The sequence below is a fragment of the Pezoporus occidentalis genome, unplaced genomic scaffold (genome assembly GCF_034315485.1).
Source record: "Pezoporus occidentalis ecotype Australia unplaced genomic scaffold, CSIRO_AGI_Poc_V1 ctg63, whole genome shotgun sequence".
Taxonomy (NCBI): domain Eukaryota; kingdom Metazoa; phylum Chordata; class Aves; order Psittaciformes; family Psittacidae; genus Pezoporus; species Pezoporus occidentalis.
The window spans coordinates 7,886,271-7,902,457 of record NW_026915977.1 but is presented as its reverse complement, the minus strand read 5'-3'; the positions used below and the strand labels follow the sequence as shown (position 1 = coordinate 7,902,457).

General features: G+C 46.5%; 1 protein-coding gene across 11 annotated transcripts in view; it reads left to right on the top strand.

Moving 5' to 3' along the window:
- The window catches only part of ARHGEF9 (Cdc42 guanine nucleotide exchange factor 9), a 190,149-nt gene that overhangs the window by 120,252 nt on the left and 53,710 nt on the right, over positions 1-16,187 (top strand). For all 11 annotated transcript variants that reach the window (XR_009968798.1, XM_062640082.1, XM_062640080.1 and 8 more), the window contains one exon: positions 9,025-9,204. Coding sequence is in view for 10 of the 11 variants with exons in the window: in XM_062640082.1 (XP_062496066.1) it covers positions 9,025-9,204 (180 nt within the window). In the remaining variant the exon portion in view is untranslated. The remainder of the gene's footprint in view (positions 1-9,024; positions 9,205-16,187) is intronic.

The window sequence follows — 16,187 nt, the reverse complement described above, 5'->3', positions numbered from 1 at the left end:
AAATATGTAATCTCTAAACCACCAGGGGATCTTGCCTTCCTCAGAGCAATGACAATTTTATCTTCCCTCCCTGCAAAAACTGTCCGGTTGCTCAGACGAACTCAGTTTGCCTACAGTCAACCAGTCTGGTCAAGTCTTTTGCTTTCCCATTTCAATAAGGACAGCCTCCTTAGGTAAAATGAGGCTAGGTTTGGTATTCCTGACATTTTCAGTCAAGTCTTTGTTACCCACGAATGGGTTTGGAGGTTGTGGGTTAGCTACACCGTGGGTACAGGGATGTTTGGGATGTTCTGTGCACAGCTGAGTGCTCTGTGCTGTATCTCTTTGCTGGGTCCCTTGGCTCAGGGCTCCACAGCAGCCTCTTGCCCTCACTGTACATTCCCAGAGCCTAATTTATATGTATCTTGTAATATCCGCATTGCTTATCAGCATCATTCTGCACCTTGGGTAATTGAGAGATGACTGTATCAGCTTCCCCAGCCCCACAGTGGTCTGTACACCGCGCCTCGATGTTATCTGGCACAGCCTCTGCTGCCACTGCCAGTGCTTCATTAACACTGGAACCATGGCTTGGTGATCACCCAGCTGCTTCCCACCCAGGCAGCCCTCTGCAGGCTCAGCCCAGGAACATTAAACGGGGACTAAACCAAAGCACAGCTTTGACTCTCTGACCACGGGAAGGGTTTCCAGTACAACTCTAGCTCTTTGAGTCAGGTCCAGACTTCATTTAGGAACATGAGGAGTCCTTCTTTATCATTTAAACCTAAAATCATCTAAAGTCCCAGAAGACTGGGATTTGTGCAGGTATTTTAGCTTTAGATGATAAGGAGTATTTAGACCTTTGTTTTCCATGTGCTGTAAGGAGGGATTCGTGCTGACAGCCTGTGTTGGCCACATGTCAGGAAGGTGCCGGGAGCTGCTCTGCCTGTGTCTGATGGAAGGTGCTGGTTTTCCTGGAGCAATTTCAACTTTGAGTCCCAGAACCAATCTCATAATTCATCTGAGTTAAAAGATTACGGTTAGTGGTTATTTGTAATTACTTTACATGAAAGATATGTCACCAGGCAAAGGGAGGCTTAATGTGCCCGGTACGCAAAAGGGATTGGAAAGCAATTACAGTGACATATGTGCCATCAAAGCAGAGGGCTCGCGCTGCCCTAGAGCCAATTACAAACCACATGGGCAGTGCTTTAGTGGGGGAACTCTGTCTTGTTACTGGGCCTTTTCCTCACTGCTGCCTGGGTTTTATGGGCACTCACAGCTCTCTGTTGGGCTGTTATTATTAATAGGAATGCCATAGACAATAGCCATAATAAGGTGGAGAAGAAGGCTAATGGCATAGCCTGGGGTCTGCTGCTGCACCCTGTATGGGGCCGGGTGGTTTCGTGTCTGTCAGGCCACATCTTTTCAGGAAAATTTAAATCAATGAATAATAAAATAACCCAGTCCTAGTGAACCTTTGTACTGATTCTCCACCTTTAGATACATATATGCATAGAACTTTCAACCAAGTGTCACTGTCTTTCCAGTATACGCTCATATCAGTGGCTCTCTCGTTCCAATCAGCCTCTTTCAGCTGAAATCCAGCCATTAGTTAAATTCATCAAAGGACTTGAAAGCAGAAAGGGAAAGTCTTTGCCTTGTGCTTGACCTTTGTGTGATTGCACCTCTTCAGAGAATAAGCAAATCAAGTGGAAGTGCCCTCCCATTTGTTTTGTGAATGAGCTGTGTGGTGAATTCGCTGTGATTCGGCATTATTCAGTTTGTCTCATTTCTAAGGAGAGCTTTAAAAATAAATACAGAGCCACAGGGACTGTTGGGATATCACACAAGAGCAAAAATACAACATGATGGGGGGTGGCTGATGTTTTCTTGTACTCTACCTTTTTGTCTGCTCCATCAGCCTCTCCTAGTCGTGAAAACCAGCAACGTGTTGGGCAGAAACATGGGCTGTGACTTCTGCTGCCTGTGGAGCTCATTTGAGCACCATCAAACTGCTCCCGTGCTGTATCGTGTACATGGGTTTCATAGGAGATCCACACAAGTGGGTCCCAGCAAAGCTACAGATGCCTCCTTGGGAAAACCTGAAAATGACAGCATTGCTGTTGCAGTAAATAGCCCCATGATTAACAGCCCCATTGCTGTGTGTTGTGTTACTACTCATGAGGGAGCAATGCAGTTAAAACCCAGGAGGGTAAAGCAGTGTCAGGTGCCTTTCTTCTGGGAAGCAGAGTGGGAATTCTCATTTGGCTGGAGGTTTGCAGATGGTTTGTGGCTCCCATTCTGCTGGGATTGCTTGGAGCATTGATTTCTTTACTCTAAATGCCAGCTCTCTGTATATCCTTGTTTGAAGATGTGTTGCCTGCTGCCATTGTGGACGGGCCTTTTATGTACAGTGGGAAATGCTGTTGTTATTTTACAGTACTCTTATGTTGTCTGAATGAAGGGCATGTCTGGATAAGAACAATCTGAACAAACAGTGCAGTTTCACCACAGTTCTCCATGTCCCCTTCACAGCCTGCTCCTCTGGAGGAGCGCAGAGTTGATGTAATGCTGAGCTGAAAGGGAACTACCCAGAGCTTATATTTAAAGCTATTATAACTCTCTTGATGCATTAATAAATGACCAAATAGAAGAATATTTCCCTGCCTTAAGATTGTTCATGTTACCAAAGGCTGTGGTCCTGCGAACTCAGTAGGTACTTAGAATTTTCTAAGGAGATGGTGATCTGTGATAAATTTCTTTGGGGTTTTTGGGAGGTAGCTCTACAAGAAGTGAGTTTTGGACTAGTGAGAAACTCTGTGCTGGTAACTCAGGGCAGAATCTTGTGGGCTAACACTGATTATTATCCCTGGAAGAGGCATGGATTGGCAGCATTGGTTTGTGTGGCCTCAAACCAAATCACCCCCCGAGAATATTTCTGATGGTTTGTGCCCATTTCAGTCTTCAGGAACCAGCAAGTCCCTAATCTCTTCTCCAGGCTGGACCATAAGAAGGCAGGAAGGGTTGATTCATTGGGAATACTTAGCAAAGCTGTGTAAGAGTGCCTGATTTCCCAAATACATGTTTCATACTTGGCTGCCTCACTGCTGGCAGCTGCTGAGGAGCAGGTATTGGCCTCCGACCATGCACTCTGGCTCCGGAAGTGAGCAAAGTCAGGGGAGATGCACCAGATGCATTGAAGGCAGAGGCTCACCCACTCCCCAAACCCCTTTTCCAAGAGGATGCATCAGAGTTCCTTTGCAGTGGCACAGCTGCTTCATGCCTGGTAGATGTAAGCTCTGCAGTAGAATGGAAGACGTTGTAAGCCTTGGTTTAGAGGTCACTTTCTGAAGTTTTCTTTAGGAACACATCCCAGGCAGTGATCATGGGCTTGTTTGATCAGAATGTCCTATAGATAGGACCACGAGGTAGGAGGTGACAAGGTGTATGGGACCTGCTGCTGCAGGAGGGGCTTTCACAGCATCCCCCTTCCCCTCCTCTCCTTTGGGTTGTACAACTTTGCTCTAGACTTGCTGTAGTAATGGGGTTAGGCAGAGTGATTCTGTCATGCCATGTAACAGGTGCTGTTCTTGTTATTCCTTTTATTTTGATTTTCCTGCTTGCTTTGATGGGGAGAGTTGTTTCATCTTGAGAGCAGTGCCTCAGAGCCATGGCGAGGAGAGAAATAATCATGAATTCCAGAGTAGAACTACTACTTTTGAGCTCTTCCCTTATATTCCTTGGAAGCCTCCCTGTGACATTAATGACAATCCCTCCCTTTGCTGAAGTCTTTGGAAAGCACAAGAGAAGGAAGAGACAGTTGGGATCATTGGCTGGATGGGCATTTCTGAGCTTTCCCCACACTGGTGAGGACCATCACAATGAGGTGAGCTCCGCAGAGGTTTTGCATTGGTTTACCATGACATGTTTGCTGTGGTACATCCTTCAGCATCCCTGCCACGGCATCCATGGTGTGCCAGAGCCAGGGCCTCTGGGCTGGCAGGCACTGATGGCTCTGCATCCCTGAGGTTGTGACTTGCAGAGTACTCTGAAACCTTTTTGTACTGGTTTTTGCTGTTGTCATTTTACTTTGGCAGCACCTCTCACGTCATTCAGTATTTCCCTTTGCCATGTTTCATCCTGGAAATAACACCAGACTTGAAGAGAAGGGAAAATCCAGCCGGACCTTGGGTAGGAATGATTTAATTCCTTTCCACTAACTTGACTTGCTCTTGTGAAGGCATTTACCTGTTGTACATGAGTGTTAGGAGTGTCTTAAATACGCATCTTTAGAGTGAGGGTTTGTGACTGAATTAGTGGAGGTTTACAGAGTGGTTTGGAAACCTGCAGTGGAAATCCCTGGAGGGCTGATGTGTGCGGTCCTGGTGATCCAGTGATAATGCCCATGTTCTTAGTGTGCGTTCCAGAAATGCGTCAGTATAATGAGAGAGCAACATCCATTTTCCTTTTTTCTTTTCCTCATTAAATCAATTTATTTATGGTGCTGGGACATAGAAGTGGTCCCTCATCTGTCTGTCCTGGTTCTTACCTTTGGCCATGGCCAGGTGTTTGCTAGGAGGTGCAGAGGACCTGTGAGGAGCAGTGACTCTCATCCCTAAACCATGGGCACCATCCCAGTAGTTCTTCTTACCTCCTGCCTACTGAGAGAGCTTTTCCTTCTCCCCAGAGTGGTTGGCAGTGCTCTGAGGTCTCCCACCAAACAGTACACATTATTTTCAGGTCTGTTGTTAAGAAATGCTCATGGGCATTTCTTCTGCTCTGATGTTCCATGGTGAAAGCGACGAGGAACTTTCCTCTTTGCGCTCTTTAGTTTGGACAACCAACTGGCAAGAATAATTGATTTTAATGGGAACTAGGACTCCCACCTGCAAGACAAGCAGTGCTCAGGGTATGTCAAAGCCAAATGTACATTATCACCTATTGCATTTTTTCTGTCTGCCTCCCTCTCCTCCTAAGACACTTTTTGCAAATCCTCACTGTTGTAAATTTACAAGGCTGTGATTTTGTGACTTCGGGTGAACACAAAGAACATGATATTATTTACAGCAACCTTCGCATACTGAGGAACTGCTGTGTCTGGGAGGGTGTGATTTAAGATTGGACTATTCCTATTGTGATTATTATTGTTCAACCCAGCTCTTTGTTACCCCTTTTTAATGATGGCCAAATTGTAGCTGGGCTGAATGTGAGATGGTGGAATGTAAACTCCTGCATCACCTAATTAAACACAAAGAAATAGTCATTTCTGGGGCATGATTCACCTCACTTGAAGGTAGACAACTGAAACAGCCAAGGTGAATCATACTCCAGATGTGTCTCTTTCTCTTCACTGGTGGTAAAGGAGTCCAAATGCTGTGTGGTAGACATTTAATATTACAGGAGACAAGTCCCTTTCATGGTCTTTGGCTGAGCGTGTCTGACCACGATGCTGAGGTGCAGATTTGAATCCAAGAGATGTGAACTTTCAGGAGTGAAAAGCTCCTATCTTCAATTTGCTCAGAAAATAATATTTCATCCTGACCTTTCTCTAGTTGCTCATCTCTGGCTGCTGCAGATGTCAGGTTCTGTCTCTGTAACCCTGCCCTGCACGAGGCAGACGGCTCCACAGATGCTCAAGATGTCTTGCAAAATAAATTAAACTGGATCTTTTAATTTTAGGCTCTGACATTCTCTCAATGGACCCAGCACGTGCAGTGGCTGGAACTCAGATTCTGCCATCCCACTGTCCTCCTTTCACAGACTGAACTGTGTCTTTTGGAAGGCCAAGGCTTGCCTGCAGGCTTCTGGCATGTGGATCCCTTCCTTGGACTAAGAATGGACCAGCTGGAAAGGACTGGCTGAAGGGGCCTTTCTTCCCTCTGCTGGCACTAGACAATGAAAGCCTTTCTCCTTGAGTACCAAAAAGCACCTTGCAAAGCAAAGCCACTTCAGCTCCTGACCTCCACTGAGAGCATCTCCCAGGTCTCTGCTTTCCTGACCCTGTGAGTCCCTGCCAGGCCTTGCCCCTGGCTGAGCCAGGCTTCTCGGAGCTGGGGTTTTGTGCCTCAGGCTTAGAAATGTGCTTTTGCAAAGTAGGCTCTGAAACACAATCCCGCTGAAGCTGGGTCCCAGTGACGTTTCTGTGGCAGCTTGTGCCCAGAACTGCCTGTGTATGAAGCGACAGCAAAGTCTTATGTCAGCTGAAGCAGAAAAAAACAGAAATGTGGCTTCTGCATAATAGCTCTGTTCCTGGTTCATCAGCACTGGAAAATGGGCTAAAATGCCCCATGCCATTAACAAAAGGAACGAGGGTCAGGCCAACCTGATCTATTTTTTGACAGGAACACTGATTTTCCAGACAAAGACTCTACTTCATTTATTTAAATAAGCTAAATGCAAGATCACAGTGAGCTACTGGTGGGAGGTAGCTATGGGAAAAGGAAGGAGATGTTATATATTACTGCAGGATTTCTGTGACACTGTAATAACTACTTCACGCTATCACAAATCTGTGGTAAGGTCTCTTTGGGAATAGCATTTGGTGTTCTGGTCATCTGTGTTCAAGAAAGATGCAGGTAAAATATCTGGCTGCTGAAAAGGGCTGGTGAAATGCTCAGGGGAAGGAAGAGCTGTCTGCTGAGGTGAGGCTGAAAGAGCAGAGCTTGGTCAGCATGGGAAACCACAGGCTGGACAGTGGCCATAAATACGGCAACGGGAAACACTGGTGAAGAGCTCAGTCCTGGCCACAGAACAGATGACTGTTATCTGGTCTTGAATATATTGAAGGGTTTTTCTTCAGCTGTGGAGTCTTCATTCTTTCAGATCTGTCTTTGGGTTCTCTGTGGTTTAATCTGATTCTTATCAATGAAAGCATCTAGAAACCTTGATTTAGAGCAATGGAATGTGTGAGGAAGCACTGAAACATCTCATGATCTAAGCGGGGTCCCACACCATCTGACTTCAACTGCCACTGATTTAGATGGGATCCTCTTGCACCCAGCTCCTTGCAGCTCTGATTCAGAAGCCCGGACATGAGATAACCCCACAGTAGCTGCCATCTGTGATAAGTTTAGCACATCAGTCAGATCCATTGCTTGACTCTTCAATGAGAGGTTGTTATTAATACATGCCTCTGTTTTCTGTCTGCTGTTTGGTGATCTTGCGAGCCAAGAAGTCCTCCAAATGATCCACAAAGAAGCCATGTTTCTTTTACAGCTCATTTTGAATCAGAAAGGATGATTTGCCAAAATGGAAGTAGGAAGAACATGGTTTTACTTTATCTACTGCAGGAACAAGAGTGGTCCATTGACTAGATACATCTTGGCTTTGAGGATGAAAGGCACTAAGTGTCAAGTTAGGCTCTTTTAGATCTCGCTCTTTATGTACAACTGACTCTTCTGATTGAAGAGCTGAAACTGCAGCTGTAATTGTCACAAACCTGAGGAGCTTGAGTTCTTAAAGGAAACCCAGTTCAAGGGAAACAGTGAATCACGTCCTTTAATCTGTTGACTGAATTGCCTGTAGGGACTTGAATGTTCTTACATGTTTATGCTCCGAACCCTGCAGCAGTGCTAGAAGGTTTCCTACAAGTTCTTACTGTGCAGGTAGCTATTAGCAGGCACTTCAGTAAGCCAACCTTATAAAAGAGCTGTTAAGAGCTCTCTAACCATTCCCAGTGCTTTTACACTTGCAAAACCGCTGTGATGGGTTATTGTCTTTATGCTTTGTATTGCTTGCCTAAATTGAATGGGTATCTGTGGCTGTTAAAGTCTTGCCACGTGGAGGGTCTGTAATGGTTGCAGCGCTGAGCTCTTTGTGAGCTGAAATTTGGATTTGGAGGCGAGCCCAAGCACATATTCAGCGAGTCTCAGCAGAATTAATGAACAAGGTTCAGGATGGCTCTGACAAGCTCATAAGCATATGGGTAAAGTCTCTATTTGCTTGGGCAGTCTCACTGTTGAGTGCAGAATTCCTGTGGATGAATCACAAACACAGTTTATTATTCTGTTAAAAACTATCTGCCTGTCATTCTGAGGAGCAGCGGGTGGCCTAGCATGGGTGGATGCTTTGTCCTGGGGATGCACAAGCACCAGTGTTTGGATGGGTCCTTCCTGCCAGCGTTAAGTGGGAGTTTGATGGATAGAAAACTGATGGCTCACAATGAAATGAGAACTGGTGAGGTCATGCCATGGTGCTGGCCCAGCAATAAGGTGGCTGTATGTATGGAGAGACGTTCAGGAGGTCCTGTCAGACACAGGTCTGGCCTCAGTCATAGCTCGTGGGCAGGAATCTGCCCCTGGAACACCATCAGGACAGCCAGTGTTGCAGGGTTTCACGTGGGCAGAGCAATGTTTGAGTGTGCCATGGAGCTGGGCTGGGCTCCAGGTTGGGTCTGGAACAGGTCAGTGGGTGCCACGTGGCCCTTTGTATCTGCTGAGTAGCTTCAAGGTTTCAGAAGCGAGGGATGTCAGTACATCGCATCACCAGCACTGAATAAATATACAACTTTCAGTTTTAAAGAAAAATGTTCTACATATGTTGACAAACTTTGCTTGGATTTGCATGGAAACCCTTCTGAGCCTCAAGCTCAGATCTGAACCTTTAACTGAGCAACTTGTTCTGGAAGAGAGATTCCCTTGCAAGACTCTGTTGCTTGGTTTTGCCGCTTTTGGGTCCTCCCAGCTGTCCATTACACTAACCAAATTGCATCTGAAAGCCGTGTGCCCTGGTAGATGTGCATGCTCGTGACTACACGGTGGTGGCATTGAGAGGGGGGGTACTGTTGTTCCCATGCATGGGGCTGGGGCCTGAGAGATCCTGAGCATCCACCTGCAATGCTCGTGTGGCATGGTTAGGAGCAGAACACTGGTCTGTAGATACTGTCACAGCCTGAATTCCATCATGTGAGGACGAAATGGTTCTGGATTGGAACGGAAGAATATTGTTTTCCTTTGGCTGAGTGCTTTTTCTGTGCTGCTGCTGTGCATGTGCTTGCTTTGGGGAACTGAGCTCTTACTGACTGCTGGTTTTCTGTTTCCAAAGCTGATCAGTGGTGGTTCTATTGTAAGTGCTGAGGCAGTATGGGATCACGTCACCATGGCCAACCGGGAGTTGGCGTTTAAAGCAGGAGACGTTATCAAGGTCCTGGATGCTTCCAACAAGGACTGGTGGTGGGGTCAGATCGATGATGAAGAAGGATGGTTTCCCGCCAGCTTCGTGAGGGTGAGTGACTTTCTTCTTTTTACCACTACAGTGAATCACTGCTGAGGCTGCTCAGAACTGTCAGTGAATTGAACTGGCTCCTGTGCTTGTTATCACTGATGCTTGTTCCCAGTGTGTCTGTTTCCTCTGTAAAAATGGGGAGCAAAGAAGGTTTCAAAAGAAATGGGTGTGGGGTAGAGGGGGATGGAATAGGTATTGGCGCAACTTTTCATGCTGGTGGGATATGGAGAGGCTTTTGCTGTCTGTTGTAGCCTCTCTCCTTGAGCAGTTGTTTGGGAAAACAGTTTAAAGTTGTGTGGGTTATGAGCAGATCATTTGGTGGGGCCTACAAGTTCACATCAGCTCCCAGTGACCTGCATTTGGAAGAGCTTTAGCACAGGGAGATGTGAGACACCACCACCCCCCCCCCCCCCCCGCCTTGCCAAAAGCAGTGCTGCTTTCTGACTCTTCAGCACTGTGGGATGTAAAATCACTTCACTGATTAGTCCATGACCAGCTCTGGTTATTTTTGAAGGAGACAGGGCACCATTTGGCTGGTCTGTGCAGGTTTTGCTGTACCCAGCCTCCTCCAGTGGTGATCACAGATCAGAAGAGTTTGAGCACTTGCCTTCCTTTGCTCAGTATGTGTTGAAAAAGCCAAGGGACAAGAAGATGTCCTTTTTGCTGTCATCAGCTCCTGCCACATGATTTGGGCACTCTTGAACCTTCCTCAGGCTTTGACCACGTGTATTTCCTTCTCCTTTCCCTCCTGCGCAGGGTTTGATAGGTGGGATCAGAGCTTTAATTCCTTCTATGCTGTGGAATAAGAAAATGACGATTTCTTTTGCCTTGTGAAACTGTGAAAGATGACTCTTTCCTCTGAGCCTTCCAGGCAGTTTGACAGGCTTCATAGTGTGAAGAGGAAGACTGTTCTCTCTGAAACACACTGAAGACCACGCTGCATCCCAAGGAGATGCTGTGTTTGCTTTAGGTCTCTGCCTGTCACCCGCCCTGTGTTGGGCAACCCTGCGTCATCAGCATCCCTGTTTGATTACATCATTTCATCTGGGAAACAGCCATATGGATTAGGAAAATTGGGTTAAAATGCATTCCCCATGGTACCATGATGCAGCTCTTGTGTCTGTCCTGGGTCTGACCAGAGCCAAGAGTGATTGATCAGTGACTGGAACTGGAGCATGGGTTGCCTATGTGAAAGAGCTACTTAGTTATCCTGGCCCAGAATATCAAAGTGTGTTTAGTGTTTAGTTGAAGGGACACTGTGGGTCTGACCCTGCAGCCAGTGGAGGCAATGAGTTTGGAAATGGATTGGTATCAGGTGTGATGCAGATGATAATCTCATTGCAGGAAATGCCCTCCCCAGTGTCTCTAGCACATCTCTGTGCTGCTGGCTGCAAAGGCTGAACTGAAAAAGTCTGTATCTTTATTTTTGCTTGATTTAGAGGCTGAAATATTCTGGGCCAGTTTAACTTTCCAGTGCATTGACCAGTCCTGTTTTGTTTGTGATTCTGGGGAAAAGATGTAATATCCTTATTGTGTGATGTTGTAAACATACTGTTCATGGTAGGTGATAACAGCCTTGTTTTGCACTGTCCTGTTTGCTAAATCCCATACCAAACACCTAAACAAACAAGCCTGTTTGCTGTGAGGCCCCAAACCGTGCATCATTCGGCTTGGCTGAACTTCCCATCTCTCCCTACACTTTTCAAAGGCTGGGAGGAGGATTTTAGAAACTGGGAAAAACAAAGGAGAGGGATCAATGAATTTCAGACGGTTGTAAACAAACATCTGAACAACATCCTGGAACAAACCTTGCTGCTTAGGATCGTCAGGTTTCTTACCCATTTTGTTTAATGCCACAATCCTGTGGCTTGACCTCATTCCAATAAAATCAGTGCTTCCATCAGCTCTGAAAGAGGTCCAGCTTGGTTATTCCATCTCCCTCTGCCCTGGCACCAACTGATGCACTCCCAAAGGGGCAATGACATGGTTTTGATGCCATGAATGATAGTTAATACCTAACACTAAGTCCCAGGCATTCCAGCTGTCATGCAAGCAGAGTTCTGGCAGTTTGTCCACTGCTCTGCAAGGAAGGCTGAAGGGGACAATTTGCCACTCGGCTTTATACAGCGGAGCTGCCTTCTCCCTGCAGCACTTGTGTGCTGCAGCCCACTCAATGGTTGTCCTGTGCTGAGAAAACAACTGCCATTTGGGCTGTCATGTTCTCCTTCCCTCGCTGGCTGAGGTCACTTGCTTGCCTCTTCACTTCTATTCTTGCATATTCCCCCCACTGTCTCTGTCTTTCTCAGTAAGTTATTTGAACCAGATGCCTTCAGAGCCTTAAGGGAAGGTGCTTTTGACCCTTCCTTTACTTGCAGGACCATTGCTGCAGGCTTATGCTCCTTCCAGATCCAGTCAAAGACCTTTTAACCTAAACCCTTTCCCTTTACTCTTCTCTGCAGTTTTCTCCCTTATAGTACTTCTGCAGCTGATCACTCCTTCATAATGAGGAGGCTGGTTTGTTCTCTGTTGTACTTTGAGCCCTGCCTTTTTAAGATGATGCCAGAAAACTGCCTGATTTAGCCTGGGTGGTTCTAGTTTTACTTGCAAAAGAATTGCTTTCCTTTATATCTGTATTTCTCTTATGCAAGTACAGGAGGGAAAGGGCACAACATGTTACGTAGCAGAGGATGAAAAGCAGTTCAAGTGTGGGATGACAGGACAGACCAGGCTGGTACAGAATCAAACAGGATTCATTTCAGGCTGTTTTAGACTCCAGGCCTCGTGTAGGTCCTAACAGAGACCTAACAGAGCAGGTCCCTGCTAACAGCAGCAGGTCACTGCAAAGTCAGATTCCTCTAAAAGTCATTTGGATCACTTCTGAGGACAAACCTGGGCTGGAAACCTACTTTGCACTGAGACGTCTGACGCTTCTTGCTCTCCAGCCAGATCATATGAAAATGTTTGGCAAAGCATTTGGCACTCACAAAATCTCATAGCAGGAAAAATTCACATTTGCAAGTGCAGAGGAAAATAGGAACCTGCTGATTCCCTTGGCCTCCTTTAAACACATGGCTGGGAGGGCTGCAAACAAAAACCATACTTGAGTTGCCTGCATGTACAGGAGCTGTTGTCTTTACGCGTAACACCTGCAGTTACCCTCTTAGTAGCTTGAGACTTGGCTACAATAATGGGGAGAGGTGAAGGCCATAGAGTTTGGGAGCACAGGAACTTTCACTGGATGATAAAGTGATGTTTTTGGGGGCAGAGAAAAGGCACAACATAGGAGAAGTAGAATTAGGAGTTAGTAAGCGATGGGGAATGGTTTTCTGCTGGAAGCTGCTGCACTCAGTGAGAAAGTTACGAAAAGCCTTAAGTCATTAGAATGAGAACCCCAGAACTAGATTTAAGGCTGAATGATGAGCTGGGTTTAGGACAGATGAAGGTGTTTGTGTTGTATTTTAGCCCATGTTATCAAGCGAGCATGCTGGGCAGCCACAGGGTGCACCCATCAGTCTTGTGTTGCACAGTGTCTTTGGATGTCCTGTCAACTTCTAGGGATCTCAGAGGGTGGGAGGTACAACGGGGGGAAAACCAGCAGGAATTTTAAAGAGGATTTCATATTCCTGTAGTGGTGATGCTGCTTCTTCTGGTGATTGCTCTTCTCTCCTTTGTGGAGGGTACAGCCCTGGGCTGTCTTTACACGATATGGTACAAATTCATTGTTGCATACCAGCACTTTCCACATCCACTCTAGAAATACACTTAGTGTTTGTAAGGAGGAATTTAGAGCCCAGGATAATAGCCCAGTGCTGCAAATGCATCGATTGTTGTACCTTAAGGTCTCCTTTAGAAAATACAGTAAGTCTTAAACCAAAGTTTTGATTGCAGAGCCCAGCATCACATCTCCAAAATAGCGAGGCCCAAGTGAGATTCAAGCACTCCAAACACAGGAAATCAAATGGCATCATGTTTGGGCTCTGGCATGTTTCCACTGAGAAAGAAATAAAACCGTGAAAGCTTATGGATGTTTAGTGCTGTGGAATCTTTCCCCAAAGACGTGGCAGAATGCAGCCACCCTGGGCAGAGCAAGGGATTGATTTTGTTATAAAGATCTCCTTAATCTCTTTGGATACCATGAGGCAGACAAAGTTTCCAGAATATATTTCTTCTCACCTCAACTCCTGCCTTATATTTACTGAGCTAAGCTAACAGGCATATCTGGGGTTGAGAAGGTTTTACTGCAACTTCATGTAGTGCCCTTTGACTTGGTTGTCATGAGAAATGAAGGGCAATGGTCCTCTAAAAGCCTGAGCAAAGATGGTGTATAAATTCTGTGCAGTCCATACCTCTTACATAGGAGGAACTGCAGGGGTGGATCAGTGCAGCAATGCTCCTTGTTCTCTCTCATCGTTGCCAAGCTTTCCCAAAGTGTTGTAATTTTAGATTGATTTTCCTGCTGAAAAAGCTGCCTTTGACCCACTTTATTTTCTGATGCTGAAGGAGAAGTGCTAGATGGATTGGTGTAAGCTTTTAAGGCACTGTTTAGAAGCAGACTCTAACCCCAGAGTCTTGTCTTAGTGCTCAGCAGCTCATGCATTTTATTGGGTGGGTGGGATTAGCTTTTGTTTGTAGGAGTTGACTGCTCTGTATTGCAGGGGTAGCTCTGAGAACCAGCCACATCTTGCTGCCCATCAGCAAGGCAAAAAAAGGCCTTTTTTTTGCCTTTAAAATCTCACTGCATGCATAGGGATCTTGATACAACAGCACATCACTCACCTGCTTGTCCATCACTGCAGTCACTGCATCTACTGAGTGCCAACGGCAGTGGCATCAAGGTGAGGTTCTTCAGAGAAGAGAGGATGGGCTGAAGTGGCTGTTACCTGTGGGACAAGCAGGACAGTGTGTGCTGCAGTGTCTGCTGCAGTCACTGCCTTCCAAAGGAGATTTTATTCTCCCGTGGCAAATCCGGCATAAAAATAGCTGCTGGTGGAGGTATCACCCGCAGCGGAGCAGCAATCCAGAATGCGCTGCAGACAAACGGGGGCTTGTGTTGGGGTTTTAAAGTCAAGCAGCATTTTAGCATCCAAATGGGCTAATTGCAGATACCATTATCATGACAGCTCATGTCACTCAGCTCAGCAAGCACCAGATCCCCAAAGGTTCAAGTGCTGGCACTGGGGCCCTTCCCCATATGGGCTGTCTGCAGGTACAGAACTGATGTTTTGAGGCCGTTCTTCAAAGCAGGCAAACTGGGCACAAATCTTCACACCCCCATCCCTGTCCTCTGCCAAACTGGTCATGAAGGAAGATCCAGCCTCTGGTGAGGTTCTGCAGGAGCTGCTGAGCTTCCGCTCTTCCCTGTTTTGCATCATACGTAGCATCACACAGTGAGGGCTTTTGGGTTTTAGGAAATAGGGCCCTAGCTCAGGTATTTTGGTGGGCATAGTGTAGAACATCTAGTTTATTGCAAGCAAGTTTTGCTACATGGTGGAGCTCCAGCCCATGGGAGTCTGTACATTTAAACTGGAGGAAACAGGGTGCAAACACAAGTCAAGTTCTTTGGAGCTGTTTGTGTTCACCTTTCACAGATACAGAGTGTGAAGCTGTCCCTATAGAGTTCCTGTTTTCTACTTTTCCAGAAAGGAGTGAATGGTATTTCTCACCTCAGATAAAGGGAACTTCTGGCGCTAGGAGTGAGGAGTTTTAGAGGGGAGAGGAAGAGGTGGAAGTGGGTTTGTCTGAAGCTGGTGAGTTGTGGGAAGAGCAGAGAAGGTATCAAAGACCCTGTGAACTGGGGGGAAGTGAAGGATGGTGAGGCTGGAGCCAGATTACAGAGGAAGAAATTCAGGCTGTGGGAGAAAACAGTGGTTAGGACCACAGGAGGGAAAATCTACTTGTTTCAGCTTACTTTCCTTCTGCTGGCAAATGTCCTGTTCCTTATCCTGGAGGAGGATACAGGGAAAGGGCACACAGAAGGGCAGGGAGGCTGGAACTGGTCAGGGCAGCTGCTGGGGGACAGGCAGCCTCCCCATGTGCCAGGTTCTCACCTCCTCTCTGATGACAGAGAGGGGAGAAGCATCTGCCCTTGGGCATTTCTAAAGCCCAGGACAGCCTGTGCTTCCTCCTGAGGGCAGAGAGAGGCTGTGCTGGATCACTGGAGAGGCACGCGGAGACGGATGATGTTTTACTTATGCAAAGCTCTGCACCATGAGCCCTACTTGATTACAAATAAGCAAGTGATCTTTTTAATCCAGTGCAGGGTCCAACTGAGCATGCATATAAAGCAGTGCACGTGGCTGAAAGCCAAGGGCACAGCACTACAGAACCACCAGAAGAAGGGAGAGGGGACAAACCTGCAGCTCATGGGGTGGCTCTGCTGAGCAGGGGTGGTTTGGTGGGTGAACCAGTCCCAAGGCTTTGTGCTGCAGGGTTACTGGAGTGACCACTGTTTGATACCAGGTTTTGGTGAAGGTTGGGCTGCTCACACTGATATCTGTTATGAAGTCAGTGGTGAGCAGAGATTCAGTGGAATGGCAGCAGCTCTCTGGAAGGATCTGCCTGTATCATTAATCTGCCACAGGATTTAACTGTGAGCTAGAATCCAGGATGGCACATTATCTGCTAGTTTTGTCCTTGTGAATATCCAATGGAAGGAGATTAATAATCCAGATGGCTGGTAAAATGTTTGTTTTATCATGCTTTGTGATTATTATGAGACTGTCAGCCCTCAGAGCCTATTCAAGTAAAATGTCCTCTCTATACAGTGTGTGCATTCAGCAGTCTAAATATATAATAATTACAGGTCAGCTCATGTTGGAATGGTGCCATTTGGTGATTTTATGCACCATTTGGGGATAGCTGCAAGTTGATAAATCACATTTCTATAGCTTTTATATCATAGAATGGTTGGGTTAGAAGGGACCTTAAAGTTCATCCAGTTCCAACCCCTGCCACAGGCAGAGACACCTTCCACTAGAGCAGGT